The sequence below is a fragment of the Chenopodium quinoa genome, unplaced genomic scaffold (genome assembly GCF_001683475.1).
Source record: "Chenopodium quinoa cultivar QQ74 unplaced genomic scaffold, ASM168347v1, whole genome shotgun sequence".
NCBI classification, from domain to species: Eukaryota; Viridiplantae; Streptophyta; class Magnoliopsida; order Caryophyllales; family Amaranthaceae; genus Chenopodium; species Chenopodium quinoa.
The window spans coordinates 2,365,851-2,385,485 of NW_018745105.1; the positions used below are offsets into that span (position 1 = coordinate 2,365,851).

The window sequence follows — 19,635 nt, forward strand, 5'->3', positions numbered from 1 at the left end:
GAGAAAAATCTAAATACCAGTTCATGACTCATTGATCAAGGATGAGCAAACAATATGCATGTGCCACTTGTCATTGTATGAGTGGGCTGTCATTTTTTTCCTTATTTTTTGATGAATATTTATGATCGATCATAAAAAATTAGAAGGCAACCAATGAGTGTATATGGGCATAACTGGGCATTGATAAAGTGGAAGAGAAATATACTAATAACAAAAGTTGTTGATCAACATTGACTTAGGCAACTAATGGCTTTGCTCGGGATTACTATTCTAATATAGTAATCTCATAAATAATATTGTTGGCCCGCCAATGTTCTACCACACATCATATTTATACAAATCAAAACTTATATTCAACAAATAAATATATAAGAAACTCTTAGAGAGAGAGTCTTTAGTGAGATAAAGTCTCAAATATTTTCTTAAACCTTTTCGCTTTTCGCTCCCCTATTTGCAACTAGTGCTTTATAAGTTCTTATATGTCTGATCATCTAAACTTCAATACTCTTGTCTATCCTTATTTTATGGGTGAGGAAACAACTACTCCTCTTCTAGATGAGGAGAATATTGATTGGGATTGCTGTGTCATAGGACAGTTTTGGGATGAGCGTGATTTCTCAATTTCTTTGGTTCAGCGTTTGGTTGTACAGTTTTGGCACCTTCGAGCTCCAGTTCGGGTCATGCCTTATGGAAAGTACTTTATTTTTTGCTGCAGAACTTCTGAGGACGCGGAGGAGCTAGATTCCAGGGGTTGGGTACACTTCAAAGGAAGCTTCATGGTTATTCAAAGGCTCAAAGGCTGCTCGGTTCCTTTACATATGAATTTACATCTTGCGGATATGTGGGTTCGTGTAGAAGATCTTCCTATTAGATATTCAACTCCGGCGGTAGCAGCGACGATTCTCGTTCGAGTTGGAAAAATCACTATGGTAGACAATGAGAATGGTCAGTTTCCTAGTCCATATCCTTGTGTCAAATTATTAGTTAATTTGTCATTACCTTTGATTACAGGTTGTTATTTTCTCGCGAAGGATAATCGTGTTACGTGGGTGCGTTTTAAATACAAAGGTATTATTAGATTTTGCAAAAAGTGTGTGTTTTGTTGGACACGGTCGTGAGACTTGTCCAAATTCCGATGACTATGTTAAGTTTCATTTTGCAACTCGTTTTCGTAAGCTACACGAGACTGGAGCACGGGTGCTATTTGAACCAATTGATTCATCTCTTTATACGGGTGCTATCAGTGGCGTATCCAGGATATCTGAGCTTGTGAGTCACCCTGAATTATTGATCCAACGACCAACTCCACCAATGCCTAATTCTCTTCCTAAGAGCCTCCCTAACATAATAAGGTGATTCCCACGTCCCACACATCTCGCCTGATGACGGCCTTGTTTCCGGGCCTAACATGGGTGACGGGGAGACCTAGGCCCTAAATTAAGTCCAAATTCATCAAATATTTTGTTTGATCAACCATCATTTCTCAAACAAACACCAATTGGGAAAAATTATAAACCCTATTCTAACTCCATAATTGTACCCAATATTCAATCAAAAATCTCAATTTCAACAACATAGCATCTCAAATCTGCTACCAAATCACGTGAAAACAAAAATTCGATACAAACCCTAATTATTTCCATCAATCAAGATTCAAGACCCAAAAAAGATCAAATTACGACCAATCAAGAAAACTCTAAAATATAAAGACAATTAAAACATATAAACATTAAAAAAACAAAAAAAAAAAAACCAACTAATTGAGTTTCAAAACAACAAAACTCAAAAAAAAAATCAACAACCAATTGTAATTTCCAGAACCTAATTCAACAAATTAAAAGTGAAATTCATGGAAATTTGAAAGAACAAATATAATGAAACCTGAAAAATAACGAATTGATTTCTCCAGAGAAAAAGATTGAATTTTTTCCATTAGTTTGAAGTTGGGGTTAATTTGATTATTTGAAGTGAGAAAATCCAGAAATAGCAACATCAAATTCTTACTATTTTGACTTCAAATGCACGATCAAGAAGAGTCAAGAAAAGTCATTAGAGAAGTAATTGAACTTTTGGATCAGAAAGAGAAGGAAAGAGAAAGAATAAAAAAGGAGGAGAGAGAAAGAAGAAGGAAAGAGAGAGAAAGAAGGAAAGTCAGGAATTTTTCAAAATAAAAAATAAAAAATAAAAAAAAAAGTCAGGAAAGAGGAAAGTAAGTAGTCTTTTTTTTTAGGGAAAGTCAGTAGTCTAAACTCTAAAGTCAGTAGTAAGTCAGTGAAAATTCATCGCTTTTCACGCGTTTTTCACTTTTTGTTTTTTTTTAACTAAACTTAATAATTTTTGTCCTCACTGCTGAGTCACGTGACTCATCGTGCACACACATAGATCCGCCACTGGGTGCTATTCGTGGTATACTTCCTTCACCTCAAGTTTGGACTACAGAACTCTGGTGCAGCTCCCATGATAATGAGGGTCCATACTCAAAAGTTCATGAAAAAGATGATAGACATGCCCCATGTATATCTCATGCTATAGATAATGATAACCACTGCCAAAATTTTGGTAGGTGGTCTAATGATGTCACATGTGATTAGCCTTCATGTGATAATGTTGGGAGGGGTAGTGAGTTTTGGCGGAGTCCTTTGGATTATTCTGATGGCCCACCACGTGATCACCATCCAAATGCTAAGTCATGCTCTTTTAATCCAAAGGGCCATAATATTTTGGGCCAAAACTCAAGCACTTGTGTTTTACACTCTAGTACTAATTCTTCTCAGATCAATTCTCCAACCCATGTTCAGTTTAATCAGTGTGGTTCATCCCTAACCACTAGATTGGGCCGACATAATGGTGTTCCTATTATCAGTCAGCATGTTGACCGAGACTCGTCGTTACAAGCATTTGAATTCTCGCCACCATATGATGCTCACACTCCCGTTGTGACTCCAAAATTAACAAACAATTACAAAAATGATTTTCCAATTGTTTCCCCTGTTAAAAAAGACGAGGTTGTTCCTATGGACTTCACACCGCCTCAATCACCATCAACCCTTGATATTTTGATGGATGATAATCAAAATCGAGAGGTAAAGTCACCTATTGCCACCATGAGATCAAGGGGTCGAAGTAGGTCCACTTATTATATTCACAGGGTCGGGAAAAAATGCGGAAATGGGTTCCCAACAAATGCCCTGTGAAGCGTCCGGGTGGTGTGCTGGAACTAATTAAAAGGGGGGGGTTCTGGTTCGGCTGAGTAAATGGGGCCGAGTTTAGTGGGTCCTTTCCATGAGGCAGTATCAGCAGGGTGTGTTCCATGTCCGCCTTTCAAAAAGCGCAAGTGGTCTGGTGTTGGTTCTCTGGTTAAGGATTTTAGTTATGGTACGTTTCCTGAGGGTTTGGTGACCCAGATTGGGTCACCTGGTGCAAGATGAAGGTTACGGCATGGAACTGTAGGGGTTTGGGTCAAGCGGACTCCTCTAAAGTTCCTTACATTGCTTCTCTAGTCCGCTCTAATTATGTGGATATTGTGTTCTTAGCGGAAACTATGGTTTCTGTTCATTTTGTAGTAAATAAATTAGCTTCCTTGTCTTATTTCGGGTTTGTAAGTGTGGATTCAGTGGGGCCTTAGTGGAGGCCTCTTTATGTTTTGGTTTTCTCCTATTCTGGTCGAACCTCTTTTGATTTCTCCACATGTAATATTATGTAGGATACTGGAGAATCAAGTAGTAAGGAATGTCCTATTTATGTATGGTGCGCCGCAAGTTGCGGATCAGTTAACAATTTGGAGGGACATTTCTGATATTGTTGCTTCGTATCCGAATGTATTGTTAATTGGATATTTTAATCAGGTGGACTCTGTTTCAGATAAGGTGGGGGTAACCCAGATATTCAGGGTCGTTATTATTTAATCCAATGGAAATTGGATGTAGGTTTGATTGATATACCGTTTTCGGGACCCGCTTTCACTTGAACTAATGGAAGAACAATGACCGATCCTACTTTTGAAATACTAGATAAGGAATATGCTACATCACTTTGGTTACATGACTGTAGACACCTAAAAATGTCTCCCCAAAACCAAACCCGGTGATGAACACCTTTCACCGACATTATTGGTCGGGTTGAGTATTTAATTTTTGGAGTGCTTAAATCCATGTTCTATCCAATACATTTCATAAACCAACCCATTTCCTAGCTCATTTCCCTAAACCATAACTTGTTTTTCTCTTTTCGTATCCACATCGCAAAACCGAGTTGAACTGATTTTATGGCTATATAATTTTGGTCCAATTATTATTTGGTTGGATAGTCCTTGAAATAATATTTCCAACCATATTTTACAAGCCCAATTCCGAGCTATAACAATAAAGATATGAGCAAAACACTAAACTCGGCCTAAAACCGACACCCTTCCACTAAAACATCCATATCTTAAAATCTACAAATCATTTTGACCTGATTTTAATTGGGTTGGAAAGTAGACTTGATAATATTTCCAATGATATATTATATGCTTTATTACAAGTTACGGATTAAAAGTTATGATTATTTTAAAAACGCGTTAAAAACTAAAATTACCGCGCACCAACTAAAACGCCGCGACGCGGCAAAAGCTGACGTGTCACGGGGCATATTTCCGTGACACGGTGCCCTTTTTGTGTAATTCTGCACATTTAATCCACCGTGTCATGAGATTTTGCACCGTGTCACTGTGCAATTTCCCGTGTCACGGTGCCCATTCCGTGACACGGGGATGTTCCGTGTAATTTCCGCGTACTTTTTTACACCATGACACGGCATACTGCACCGTGCCACGGTAAACAATGTCGTGTCACGGTGCCTGTGCTGTGACATGGGGCATCTCCGTGTCCTTTCCGCGTAAACCCTTCACGCGTTTTCTCTCCCGTACCTTAATTATTTCCCGCGTTGCACTATTTTCCACCGTGTCACGAGAGTGTGCCCCGTCTGATGGTGCCTGGCACCGTGTCGCGGTGTTATTTTTTAGGGTTTTTATCTTTTTAGGGTTCCGTGTGTTCCCTTTGCTCATTTTCCTTATAAATAGGACCCCCCTTTCAGCAATTTAAAGGAACGCGCAGAATGTGAGTTAATATTGCTAATATCATGATTAGGTCATTTTATTATTTGATTTGACTAACGCTATTATTTTTAAATTGCTTCCAATATTAATGTTAATTCTATTATTGTTATTATTGATCACCATATTGCATGTTTAAAGGGAATATGTAATTGAAAATCACGCCTAATAAGATAATTTGGACGACCGGTTTAGGTTTCTTTTTAATCTTGTTGTTAATTCAAGTGGTCACGAATATATTAGAATTATGTGTTGCATTAATATTCAACCAATTTAGTATAATTATAGTTCGGAGCAAATTGAATATTTTGTTTGTATGCCTTTGAGATCGCAGGAATCACTTTTCACTATAAGAATCGAGTAGAGGCCAATACGGGCGAATGCGACTCCATGAATCACTTCGTACCATCATCCCCGATCCTCCTTTCGTGGTTCCGAACCACATGGAGTTAGTAATCTCATGGATTATGAATGGGGTGTAACCTTCACGGCCTCACAGGTCAATCGTTGTTGCCTATCGTTGTCCCTTATCGTGGTTGCCTTTTTATGATCCGTGAACGGTTTACAAGTTCCTTAAAAACTTGTTGGCGACTCCCTACTTTCGTTGTCCCTAATCGTAATGTCAATTCCCACTTCCTATGAGTGACAAGAATATTCACACATGATTTAACGTAGGCTCACTTCAAACGACGCCTACAATGACTGACCTGCAACTTCGATTCAGCACCAACCTATCTATTTTCTGACCATGCTGCAATTGTTCTTTATGACTCTTGCCTACTGGTTGTAGACACCTAAAAATGTCTCCCCGAAACCAAACCCGATTATGAACAATCTTTCACTGCCATTATTGGTCAAGTTGAGTATTTAATCTTTGGAGTGCTTAAATCCATGTTCTATTCAATACATTTCATAAACCAATTCATTTCCTAGCTCATTTCCCTAAATCATAACTTGTTTTCCTCTTTTCGTGTCCACATCGCAAAACTGAGAGAAACTGAACTTTTGGCCTAATAATTTTGATCCAATTATTATTTGGTTGGATAGGCATTGAAATAATCTTTCCAAACATATATCATAAGCCCAATTCCGATTTAAAATGAAGAAGATATGAACCAAACACTAAACTCGGCCCAAAACCGACACCCTTATACTAAAACGGCCATATCTTAAAATCTACAAACTATTTTGACATGATTCCAATTGGGTTAGAAATTAGACTTGATAATATTTCCAATTATATATTATATGCCTTATTCCAAGTTACGGAACAAAAGTTATGATGATTTTAAAAACGGGTAAAAAAACTGGAATTACTGCGCACAATATAAAAGCACCGTGTCACGGCGCCTGATGACATGGCACGGTGCCTGGTGCCATGACACGGTAGTTTACATCGTGTCACATTGATATTTTCGAAGTTTTTTCGCTTGAAAATCCACCGTGGCACAGTACCTGATGCCGTGACACGGTATTTCTCACCGTGTCATGGTGCTTTATCCATGTAATTTCCGCGTTTTCCTACACTGTGACACAGTGTACTATACCGTTCCACGGTGGACACTTCCGTGTCACGGTACGTGTTCCATGTCGCGGAATTTTCTCGTGTCTTTTTCGCGCAAACCCTTCATGCGTTTTCACTTCCCGTAGATCAAATATGTCCCGCGTCACTCTAATTTTTCCCGCGTCACGGGATTTTCCCCTGCCTGACGGTGCATGGCACTGTGTCACGGTGTTCTCTGCCGTGTCACGGTGTTAATTTTTAGTTTTTTTTTTATCTTTTTAGGGTTCCATGTGCTCCCTCTGCTCATTTTCCCTATAAATAAGTGACAGGGTAAAGTCGTATCCCCTAATCAAAAGTAATTACCTAAGTCCTCTAACTAAAGTAGATAGGGAAGTAGGGTCGAACTCCACAGGGAAACAAGTCTTTTTATTCCTAATTAACTAATATAATCTAGATTATGAAGTAACCAATATTTATATTTGAATAATAAACTAAACTACAAAGTTTGAGAATAGGGAGAAAACAATATATAAAAGGATCTAGGGCATAGGTTCACCAATAAATAATACTACAGGGTAAAACATAATAATCAATCATTGACATTGCATAAATAACATGATTAACAGGCTCTCGCAATTTATTAATCAGCAAATTGAATATTTTATTTGTATGCCTTTGAGATCGCAGGAATCACTTTTCACTATAAGAATCAAGTAGAGGCCAATATGGGCAAATGTGACTCCATGACTCACTTCGTACCATCATCCCCGATCCTCCTTTCGTGGTTCCGAACCATATGGAGTTAGTAATCTCATGGATTATGAATGGGGTGTAACCTTCACGGGTCAATCATTGTTGCCTTCGTTGTCCCTTAATCGTGGTTGTCTTTTATGATCCGTGAACGGTTTACAAGTTCCTTACAAACTTGTTGGTGGCTCCCTACTTTGTTTGTCCCTAATCGTATAATGTCAATTTCACTTCCTATGAGTGCCAAGCATATTCACAACATGCTTATCGTAGACGCCTACACTGGTATATGTAAAAGGCCTTACATGATCGAGAATTGGTGTCTTCATGCTTCAGAGGTGGCAGACATAGTCCAGTATATTTTTATGACATATATTTCGGGTTCTCATATGATCTCTTTGTCTAAGAAACTATGTCTTCTGAGACATCGTTTACTGGCTTGGTGTTTTCTCATAAGAAGTTGTGGGGTATTTATTGGAAAGTGTTGGTGGCTGAGGTGTCTCAAGCGGCGGCTGTTTTGGATTCTTGTTACAGTCAGTGTCATTTTAATTCCTTGAGGATGGAGAAAACTGTCGAGGCTCAAGCTACTTTTCTATTCTTGAAACAAAGAGCTAAAGTGAAGTGGGATGCGTTTAGGGATTAACATACCCGTTTACTGTTTTCTGCTGTCCAAGCTAGAAAGCGACGCAACACTATAATTGGCCTTCAGGATAATACTGGAACTTCGGTAACGGATGTTGGGAGTATTCGTACCTTAGCTTTGGATTTTTTCAAATATCTTTATCAGGGCAGTCAAAGTCTCCTTCTGAGATCCGATCCTCGGTTTCTCAGTTTCCTTGCGATTCTCTACACTTGCCTTTGTTATCTGAGACTCTGCGTCAGACGTTGCTGGTCCCTTATTCTGATGAGGACATAAAACATGCTATGTTTAGTATTGGAGACGAGAAATGTCCAGGTCCGGATGGGTTTCCTTCGGCTTTTTTCAAAACTCATTGGGATAGGGTGGGTGATCAGGTCATAAAGGCTGTTAAGTTTTTCTTTGGTCATGGGTATTTTCTTAAAGACTGGAACCGTACCTTTTTTTTTTTACTCCCGAAAATTGATCATCCTAAACTCATTTCGCAATTTCGCCCTATTGGTCTATGTAATGTTGTTTACAAATTCATTGCGAAATGTTTGTCTCATCGGTTGCGAGGGGTGCTTCTGAGCTTAATTTCGGAATTCCAAAATGCTTTTGTTCCTGGTCGACTTATGTCTGATAATTGTTTGATGATTCATGAGTTGATATCGTTTATGAATGCTTCTAAAGCTAGGAAACGCTTTTATGCTGCTTTGAAGCTGGATATGAACAAGGCTCATGACAGGGTGGCCTGGGATTTTTTGGCTCATGTTCTTCAGGTGTTTGGTTTCCCTCCGTATTGGATTCAGTTGATTATGCAGTGTGTCTCGACAGTCTCGTACCATGTCTTACACTAGTAGAAAATAAGTGATGGGAAGCCCCAAATGGCAAGCGGTTTTAAATATCCGCTTATCATCCACCTATTTTTTTTTTAAAAAAACCTGTAATATTAAATGGCAAGAGGTTTTGGCGCGAACTGCTTGCCAATATATATAATGACAAGAGGTTTGGGGTTGAACCGCTTGCCATTAGATATATTGGCAAGCGGTTCAACCCCAAACCGCTTGCCATTTAAAAAAACCTTAAATCCGCGCGCCCCCCTTCTTTTATTTCTCTCTCTCCTCTTTCTTTACTGATCAGCTCTCTCTCTCTCTCCTCTTTCATTTTGGTTGCTCTCTCTCTCTCTCTCCTCTTTCTACTCCCGTTTTCCCTCTCTCTCCTCTTCTCTTCCCTCTAACTCGCCCCTTTCTTCTTTCATTTTCCCTTTTTCTTTGTTCTTTCTTATCTCATCAAATTCGAACCATAACCTGGTAATTTCGAGCAAATTTCGAGGATAATTTCAACCAAATTTTGAACAATTTCGAGCAAATTCGTGCATGCGTGTGGGTGTTTAAGTTTTTTAGGTCAAATTCGACCATGAAAACTCTAGATCTAGAGTTTTTATGGTCGAATTTGACCTTTAAAACCATAATTTGAAGCCAAAATCGGTGGGATAGATTGTCGTGGTGGGTTAGATCGATGGTTTTTTTTTTTTTTTTTTTTTAATTTGATTTTTGGTGGGGGTCGTGGTTTGGGTTAGGGTCGTGGGTGGAGGTCGTGGTTTGGGTGGGGATCTGGTTTGGTGGGTGGGGTCATGCGTGGTTTCGGTGAGGGGTTTTTTTGGTGGGTGGGGATCTGGTTTTGGGTGGGGGTCGTGGTGGGTGGGTGGCTGGGGGTTGTGGTTTCGATGAGGAGTTTTTTTGGTGGGTGGGGGTCGTGGTGGATGGGTGGCTGGGGGTTGTGGTTTCGGTGAGGGGTTTTTTTTGTTGGGTGGGGGTCATGGTTTGGGTGGGGGGTCGTGGTGCTGGTGGTGTGGGGTAGTGGCTGGTGGCTGGAGGTGTGTGGTGGTGGCTAGTGGTGTGTGGTGGTGGCTGGTGGTGTGGGGTGGTGGCTGGTGGTGTTTGGTGGTTGAAAATCAAAAATTGTAATATTATAACAATTAATTAATAAAAATATTAATATTTTTAAATATGGTTTGATTATGTATCAATTTAATTGAAAAAAACCAATTTTTTTTTTAATTTTTAATACCCCTAATGGGCAGTGGTTTGGCGCCAAAACCGCTGCCGTTTCACTACAATTGGCAAGTGGTTTTGAACCGATTTCCATTTAAAAGACCAATTGGCAAGCCCCCTAAAGGCATGCGGTTCAGAACCGCTTCCCATTAGGGGGTTTGAACCGCTTGCCATTACGTATTTTCTACTAGTGTTAATTGATGGCGCTCCAACTGAGAGTTTCAGGCCTCGTTGTGGATTACGTCAGTGGGATCCTTTTTCGCCTTATCTGTTTGTCCTTTATATGGACATTCTTTCTGCTATGTTGCGTAAGGAAGAATCAGAGGGTCTCTTTTAGGGAATTAAAGTTGCAATAGGAGCTCCGGCCATCTCTCATTTATTTTTCGCAGATGATTCCTTGCTGTTTTTTCAGGTTTCGCCCTCTGCTTGTGATCAGGTGATGCATGTTCTTTCTGATTTATGCGATATTTTTGGTCAAATGCTTATTATGCAGAAATCGTTTGTTAAATTTAGTCCTTATACGCCGGAGGATTATCAGGACTATCTTTCTAATTGTTTGAGATTGCGCGCTGAATCCCGACTTGTATCTTATTTGGGGCTCCCGGTTGATCTGGGGCGAAGTAAATGCTCAAAGTTTAATTTTCTTTTAGATAAAGTGGTTAAACGACTTTAGGGTTTTGCATCTTTGCATCTCTCTTCCGCTGTAAAATTAATTGTAATTAACTCGGTGTTAGTAGCTTCGTTTAATCACATCTTATCGGGTTTTAAAGTTCCTGAGACTATTTGCTCCAAGATAGATAACTTCTTAGCTAGGTTTTGGTGGAAATCTTCTTCTTCAAGTCGAGGGATGGCTATCAAATCTTCTGCTTTGCTGCATCTCCCAAAGGGATTGGGAGGTTTGGGAATTCGTAGTGTTGCTCCTTTCAACTCTGCTTTGCTAGCTAAGCAAAGCTGGCGTCTTATTCAGTCCCCTCAGTTGCTGGTTTCTCGTCTGCTGTTTGCAAAATATCCTTCTTTGAGGAATAGGGAGGCTGCTTTGGTTTCTTGTCCGTCTTGAGGTTGTAGGGGTCTGCTTTCTGGTTTTTCGATGTTATATAGAGTTTTAGTTTGGAAGGTCGGTTCGGGTTCTAGAGTTCGGATTCTAGAGGATTCTTGGGTTTCAGGTGGGCCGGTTCAATTTAAGGACCAGCCATCGGAGGCGGCTATGTCTTCTCTTGTTTCTTCTCTATTTGATCCGCGTTCTTACGCGTGGGATACTTTGGTTGTTCACAACTTGTTTGATTCTCATTCTGCGATGAGGATTCTGTCTTTATTAGATCATCCAAAGCGTCTGATGGACGATTTTGTTTATTAGAAATTCACTAGGGACGGTGTATTTTCTACAAAATCAGCCTATGCCCTTCAATGCCAGTCTAGTATTTCTCTGGGTTCAGGTTGTCAGCTGTCTCCTTCCTGGTGGCAGAAATTTTGGAGGTTACCTATTCTGCCTCGTTGGAAATGTTTTGGTTGGAAGTTGTTGCAGGACGCTCTTCCGCTGTCCGCACTCCTATCTTCTCGTGGTTATCCAGTTGATCCGATTTGTGCTTTTTGCCACTCTGAATTGGAGGTGGCGGCACACACTTTCAGGGACTGTCTGTCTGTTCGTCCGTTGTAGGACTCGGGGCTGTTAGGGGTTCCTTGGGTGTTTTCTCAGTCTTCACCTTTTGGGGTTTGGTTGGCTGATTCTATTTCTCGTTATTCTTCGGCTGGTTCTAAAAACAAGGTTATGGCTTTATTTGCTATTCTCTAGGCTATTTGGCTTACTAGGAACCAACTAAGGTTCAGGCAAGCAGTCTGGTTGCCTGGTACAATTGAGAGCATGGATAAGGAATGGTATTATCGGTGTGTCCAGGCTCAAGAGCTGAAGAACTCTTTGATTCATTCTCGTTCGGCTGTTGGTTCGGGTTTGTCGGCTCTCTAGTGGCTTTGCTTGTAGGGGTTACCTAATGTTTTCCCAAGCTTGCTTGATTGTGGATATGGGGCTTGGGATAGTTCTACCTATAGAGTAGGGGCAGGCTGGGTTATTCGTGACCTTTGCTCATTGAAGGTCCTAGGTGGTGGGAGTCGGGCTTTTATGGCGAGTTCTGCTTTACATTATGAGTTACAGGCCTTTTTATGGGGAGTTTAATTTGCACTGCGCAAGGGTTTCTTGAAGATCCAGATTCATACGGATTGTGCTGCTGTCATTTCGTTTCTCTCGTCTCGAGGGTCTTTAGGCATTTCAGTTTGGTGGCTCATTCAAGACTTACGTGACGTCGTTCATTCCCTGTTGATGTGTTAGATTCGGAAAGTTCCTCGGGTTTGGGTTTCACCAGTGGTTGGCTGGGTGTGGTCGTCATAGGCAATTGCTGTATTTTTAGTATTTTTTTTTCTTAGCTCTTTTGTCAAAAAAAAAAAACAAAACATATAATTACTCTTATGAAGCAAACATAAGGGTTGGGGGAGGAGGCTGGGAGTAATAATTTAGTGAAAAAAGAAGAATTTCTATTGGATTTATCAATCAAAGCACAAGGTAAAATTATGAGAAGTGAATAAAAGTTTAATTTGAGATGATTTAATCCAGAACTCACACGACTATATTTATCGTAATTAATAAGTCAAAGTATTGTTGGTGAATAGTGTCAACTGTCTAAATGTATCTACTAAAAAAAATGCAGAAAGTACATCTATAAATAATACTAAAGTAATTACCGCTGATGTCATTACTTTCCACATGTCAATTTCTTGTAAAAAAATTTCCCTCCAAAACTAATAATGACATCATTAATTTTTTTTTTCAACATAAATAAAATTTGACAATGCTAAATTAATTATATATTTTTCTAATAGATTTTATATTTGAATTGACTAATTATGCAATTTCCATTGGAGAATTAAAGGAAGGTCGGACTATTTCATTTTCTTATAGACATTACGGATTATCTTTTTCTCCTACTTCATATATTTTATACAGATTATATGAATTGGGGTGTCCACTCTTTATTAATTTATCAATTTATTAGATTTTTCTTATATTATTTCTATTACGTACATATTACACACAAATAAGCTAAAAAATATTGTTAAAATCGTAAATTATTGTTAAACTCGTGCATCGCACGAGCCTAATCTAGTGTACGATGATAATAATGTCAAAATGTGTCAATTATATGGAACATAGAAGGTAGTACCACTTATATATTTTGTATTAATATTAATGATAAATTTTGGTTCATGTTTTTAAAATTTGACAATGAAAAGGTATTAAATTAATCTATTATGGGGCGGAAGAAGTAATTCTTCATACCCTTTATAATACACAAAATTTACTCATATTTCCTCTATCCATATATGTTAGCCCAATTTAATTTATAACAGGACTTACAATATGTTTGTATGTAATATCTTCAACTACATTGATGCAAAATTTATAAAATATACTATGATTTTAAAAACTGTCATTGAAGCGAATCTCAGAAGATCTCATATAATCACTCTGCAGATTGTTTCGTATATATTCCGTTTCTAAACAATGGATATTGTATTAATATAAATTTTCATGATACAAGTATCATTTTTTTTTTTTTTGAAAACCGAACAAAAGAGGTTAAATTAGGGCATGTTCTGATTTACTGAACAGAGCTGAATTGAACTGAACTAAACTAAACTGAAATAAATTGTTTAAGAAAGAAGGAAATTAGGAACTGAATTGAACAAATTGGAGCTAAACTAAATTAAAATTGAGCTGAATAGAACAAACCATTAATGCATTAACTTATATGCCAAATTTAACTGTAACAATTATTTAAAAACAAACAGAGTAGAAGTGACTGTGATTTATGGTCAAACTTTTTAAAATTTGACTCACATAACTATAATAAAGATTATATCCTTAATTTCATGGAAAGAAATCCCCCAAAATTAAAATCCCACACGATTTCATTCCCCTACACGTGTCAAATTCCTATTTGCCATAAAACATTAAAAATGTTGGAATTTGACAAAAAAATAACGAAAATCGAGAGTCCAAATTCTTGTAAACTGCGTTCAATTTAAAACCCCTGTTTTACTCTCAACTCAAAACACAACAGAGAGAAAGACAAACTCAAGAACGCTCCTCCTTCTGCCATTCTTTTTTCAGGTTTTCTTTTTATTTATTTCTTTTCAATAATTTTCTTGTTTCTCTTGAATTATTTTGTAATCTCGTTGATTTCAATTTATTTTTTGTAAGAAAATTGGATTAATGGGTATATATTTTTTTGATTGAATTTTTGTGCTAAGTTGGGTTGTTGTTGTTTTATTTGATGAAAATTGATAAAAAAAAGTGAAGGTAGAACGACAAAGAAATGGAGACAAAGAAGCAATCTTCTCATTGTTGGTGGTTTGACAGTTACAATAGTGCAAAGTGTTCTCCTTGGCTTGAATCTACTGTTACAGGTTCTTCTTTAACCATTAATTTTGGTTTCAGTAATGTTTTTTCGTGTTTTATTCGTCTTCGGGTTTAGTTGTTACGTTACTATTTCAAATTATGTTATCGACCGTAAGCCGTGACTATTAATTTGGACAGAAGGAGTATTTCAGTTAGTGGGTTGATTGAGTTCAGCATATTTGGGTTAATAAAGATTTCACTTTTTCTTGTTTTTAGTACATAATTTCTGGGTTATGAATTCTCTGTTTGTACATTTTAAAAATTAATTTTGATTCTTGATTATAAGTGTGTTTCAAGTCACAATCTTTACTCTTTAGGCATATAATAAATTTTGTGAATTAAATCTTGATTCTTTATTTGTTTCCCTGAAAATCTTGTGATATTTCTGTGTTTTATGCTATCACCAAAATCATGAAATTCATTGCACCAAATAAAAAAAAAAAAAATCTTGATTTCAGTCAACAAGTCTTACACAAATTAATTGTTGATTTAATTCAGAAAAATAATTAAAATTCAAATGTGGCCTGTTATTTTTTAAGGCTGGTAATAGGTTACTTTGATAAATGAAGTATTAAAATTCAATGCAGTTCATTATAATTACCAGATATTTGATGTATTGATGTTTATGTCATTACAATAATCACTTACCCGGTCAATCACTCTGTTGTTTAGAGGGGAAAGACGAGACAGCAAAATATTAAATTAAAACAAGTTCCGTCAAGGTAATTAAATGTAGTAGGGAAAGTGTCTAAACAAGTTCCGGTCCGGTCAATCAGTCTTAGTTCCGGGTTGTTTTAAATATATCACGTAACCCCTAAATTCTTGGATGAGAAAGTGTCACAAAATAATCATGCCGAACCTTATTTAGAGTTATTAAGTTTTAAGTAGCTCATAATCCTGCTTAAACTAAGGATGGATAATAATTAATTAATTTCATAATGTTACTTAATACGAGTAATTAATTACTGACAAGTTATGTACATAAATCATAGCACACAATTGTTGTGTTACTAACAAGTTATGTACAGAATATTACTTTAGTATAATTGAATGTTGAATTCGACCGTTGGAGATTTTAAAAAAGATGTACAAAAGTTGTGAATTTAAAAATTATGACTAGTGAGTGTTGACTTTATGACCCACCGATCTATTGTGAAATTGAATACAAGTATGGTTGTTTAAAATTGTTATTTTTGTACAAAGAAAATGATGTAATTGTCTTGTCTAGTTCAAACTTTTAAACCAAGGATATGTGGCGGTCCACTCTTTCTTTTTCATGTCATCTTTTTTCCACTTTTGTTGGTTTCAGTTATTACTAGCAAATGTGCAAACTTGTTCCTTGTCTAGGATTAGAAGTTTTCCTTTAAATTATTTTAAAATATGTATTTCGTCGACTCTAAATTTTTTCCTTCATTAGATGAGGATTGTCTCACAAAAAAGTCATCGAGTACATGATTATGACCTGAAGTGAATTTGATCCGAATTAGCTATCATCTTTACTACAAACATTTGTGAGATTTAAATGTGGCTTCAAGGGATGGATCACTTGGTACTATTGGAAAAGGATAGTGTATTTGTAATATGATTTGGTTAAGTTATTGAGATAAATACTCTAATTATAAGTAGGAATTATCGCCACCCATTTCGCTTTAGTTTCATAAAAGTTTATATCATTCAAGATAGAATAACTTTTTGTGTGTGTCATGACTAGAAATGTAATTGGAGCGAGTTAGTACATGGAAATGCTTGCAGTAAAGGTTGCGGTTTGATTATTAGCATGTTACAAGTTAAATCAGTTTATAGATCGATGTTATCAGATCCTTGTGACATTTGATGTTATTATTGTCTTGTATTTAGTCATTTAGATTATAAGCATACACAATGAATGAAATCAGGCTTGCTGTTCTTATTTGTATTGCTGTTAATATGACAGAGCTCAATGAGAAGACAGATTCGATGCTGAAGTTAATAGAGCAAGATGCAGATTCCTTTGCACAGCGTGCAGAGATGTATTACAAGAAAAAGCCGGAGCTTATTAGCATGGTGGAGGACTTTTATAGGGCTCACAGATCACTAGCTGAACGATATGATCTACTCAAGAGTGATCGTGGTGCTCGTGTTAGGTCCCCCTTGAGAAGTTCACTCTCCCTACCAAAGGAGGAGTATGAATATGTGCTTGACTCTGGTACTAACTCAGTTAAGTCTTTTGATAGCTTTGCTGAGGTAGCGTACAGTTCTGAGGAGTTTGCCGAGTCTGAAATAGATGATCCTGATCATGAAGATGAAGTTGTGCAAATTGATCAGGAGATAGAAAAGCCGTTTTCTGGTGGGGCTAGTTATGATGAACTGATGAAACTGAGGGATGAATTGGATCGATTGCGAGAAGAGAATGAGATTCAGAAGAACATTATCAAGCAGAAAGATGGGGAAAAAGAGGAATTAGTAAAGCAGTTATCAGACAACATCAGTAAGCTGCGGGAGATGAGGGAAGAAATGGCTGCAGTTAAGGAAGATAATGTGCTTGTTTTGATGAAGGAAACTAGTGATGTATTTGACGAGGTGACAAAGTTGAACGACGAAATGGAGAGTCTAAAGGCAGAGAACATGTATCAGAAGGAGCTGGTGAAGAAGAAAGCGGATGAGGTAATTGAGGTAACGAAGAAGTTTGAGGAGGCAAAGTTCGAGTTAATGAAGTTTGAGGAAGAAGCAGAGACTAAAAATAGGTACTTGAAGGATGCACTTGTTCTAAAAGAGGAAGAAAACATAGAAGTTGCAAGGCAATTTGAAGAGGCAAAGTCTGAGTTAGCGAAGTTGAGAGAAGATATAAAAAAAGAGAATGGACAGACAAATAATGAAGAGAAGCAAGAGGCAGTCAGGCACTTGAAGGATGCACTTGTTGAAAAAGATGAGGAGAAACGCGAGGCAATTAGGAAGCTAAAGGATGCACTGATAGAAAAAGACTTGGAGAAAAGAGATGCAATAAGGCAGCTGACTGATGCACTTATAGAAAAAGATACCGAGAATAAAGAGGCAATTAGGCAGCTGAAGGATGCACTTGCAGAAAAAGATGAGCAGAAACGTGAGGCGATTAGGCAGCTAAGTGTAGCCATGGAAATTCTCAGGGAGGAGAGTAAGATGCTTAAGAAGTCAATCGTCGAAATTTCCCCCAAGAAAAAGAATGCTGACTACCAAATTTTCAAGGGTGTTAATCCGGGCAAATTATTCAACTTATCTTCGAGCAGCCAAGATAGTGTTGTACCTCTGAAGTAAACTGACATTCGTCTGAACATATTAGCACATCTAGAACACAGTTTTGTTCCAGCAGGCATAGGGTCGATCTGAAATCTAGATTAAGGATAAGGATTATGGTACTAGGTTGTATAATATGTTACTGTAGCGTACATATGTTCGAAGATTTTGTCTGATTGTAAAATTGCAGCTTGTATTCATATATCTTAATACAATAGTATGTGATATATATTTTATCTCTATTGAGGTCTATTTTAAATTGCATATGTAAGGTTGTCACATTGTTCAAATCCCTCACAAGGGTATGATATAATTTTACAAATGTACTCATGAACAACTGCAGGGTTCTGCTGCCCTTTACAAACACTAAAACGCTGATTTACGAGTTGTGTACTTCATATTTGATAATCTTCAGCAGACTACTAGTCTTTCAAATGACTTAATAAGATTGGTATTGACGTTTTTTAGTCAATTTGGCACTACTATTGCATACTTGTGTAGTCGTGCATACCTAATAGTTGCCTATCTTCTCAACATTCCTCATCATTTAATCTAAGTGACTTTTAGGAAATTTAATAAAATTATTAACTATAAAAGCATTAGGAAATGCAACAACTTTGTTCATAACTTCATATATCTAAAATACGTATGTAAGGGTATCAGTTTCAAAATTCATATAGAGGAATAAGTCCAATGAGAATGGATACGATATATGATCATTTTCATGAACATTAAGCTTGACGAATACTTCATACTTCAGTGTACAAAATATGTACTTTGTATTACTTTAGTTTTTGTTAAGGGTAAAATACACCGAGATTAGGGCAGTCTTTTTTCAACACTAAACGCGATTATTCACCGGATGTGAAGTCGTACCTAACACTCTCATAGCATGTAGCCCAAATAATTCCTAGAGAGGTCTTGTGATTTAACAATCAACAGTAAAGATGCTTTTAACCACTTTTTTTTTTTTTTTTTTCTTTTCATTTTAAACCTCAAAAAGCAAATTTATCAGTTGCTTTTTGGAGGAGACTAACAAAGTAATAATAATAAAGAAAAGAAACAGCTTTCCCATTGAATTAGCTCTTAAAAAAGACACTAACTATTGCCTCATCATTCACCTTTTGAAACCAAAAAATACAAAAAAAAGTTTCATTCAATTTCATAATTCATTAATCTCTTCCACTTCTACCAAATAACAAAAAAGTTTGTCCCCTTTGTTATTTTTTAGTACAATATATTCTATAAACTACTCAAGTAACTTCAAATAAATTATAATCCTACATTAAGAAATTATTGCAAAAGATACAGTACAATGTAATACAACTCAATCATTTAAGTAATTAACATAAATATATACCAACTTTATCAAAAGTAAGCTAAAAAAATACAAAGTGGGGTGGTGCAGTATTACACGATTACAGTACCTTGAATCTGAATTCACCAGAAAGCAATGAAAACAAGAGCCACCATTGCAGAATTCAGTACAACAGATAGTTTCAAGGCGAGAGCAGAGGATTCCGGTATCATGGACGCTGTAGGGGACATGGAGGAAGGCAGTGATGAATCAGGATTAGGGGTGGAGAGGGAGTCAGGATTAGGGGGGCTTGGACTTGAAGGAATGATTGGAAGTGAGGATTCCGATGAAGGCGGGTTTGAGGCAGAGGTTGGTGTAGTAGGAAACAGAGGAGCAATATCAGGTGATAATGCAGGGGAAACAGAAGAAAGAGGAGAGTATGGCAGTACACTTGGTTCAGCTGCTATAGTTGACAGCTTAAATGTTGTAGTTTTATGTGTTGTGTATGCATTGCAGCATGTTATGTAAAAGATGGTGAGATTTAGAAGTATTTTGGGAAGGTTTAAGGAGGCCATTAAATGTTAAAAGGGAACTGAATGCTGCTAAGAATGTGATAAGAGTTAGAG

The 19,635-nt window shown here is 37.2% G+C and overlaps 3 protein-coding genes across 3 annotated transcripts; all 3 read left to right on the plus strand.

Annotated features, from left to right (window-relative positions):
* Window positions 1-328: 328 nt before the first annotated feature.
* Window positions 329-1,752, plus strand: LOC110709990. Its single transcript, XM_021888247.1, has 2 exons — window positions 329-945; window positions 1,012-1,752. Exons 1-2 carry the CDS (start codon window positions 937-939, stop codon window positions 1,354-1,356), a joined length of 354 nt encoding a protein of 117 aa, XP_021743939.1. The 5' UTR covers window positions 329-936; the 3' UTR covers window positions 1,357-1,752.
* An 11,982-nt stretch (window positions 1,753-13,734) lies between these two features.
* Window positions 13,735-17,954, plus strand: LOC110710001 (protein NETWORKED 4B-like). The gene is made up of 3 exons (XM_021888263.1): window positions 13,735-14,175; window positions 14,360-14,471; window positions 16,397-17,954. Exons 2-3 carry the CDS (start codon window positions 14,381-14,383, stop codon window positions 17,731-17,733), a joined length of 1,428 nt encoding a protein of 475 aa, XP_021743955.1. The 5' UTR covers window positions 13,735-14,175; window positions 14,360-14,380; the 3' UTR covers window positions 17,734-17,954.
* Window positions 17,955-18,426: 472 nt separating this feature from the next.
* Window positions 18,427-19,537, plus strand: LOC110710044. The gene has a single exon (XM_021888305.1). It carries the CDS (start codon window positions 19,166-19,168, stop codon window positions 19,535-19,537), a length of 372 nt encoding a protein of 123 aa, XP_021743997.1. The 5' UTR covers window positions 18,427-19,165.
* Window positions 19,538-19,635: the final 98 nt, after the last annotated feature.

Bases quoted from the DNA above. Each gene is read 5' to 3' on its own strand.
- LOC110710001 (XM_021888263.1), top strand. From the start codon at position 14,381: ATGGAGACAAAGAAGCAATCTTCTCATTGTTGGTGGTTTGACAGTTAC. The intron at 14,472-16,396 runs GTTCTTCTTTAA...TTAATATGACAG, and splicing joins GCTTGAATCTACTGTTACAG to AGCTCAATGAGAAGACAGAT.
- LOC110710044 (XM_021888305.1), top strand. From the start codon at position 19,166: ATGAAAACAAGAGCCACCATTGCAGAATTCAGTACAACAGATAGTTTC.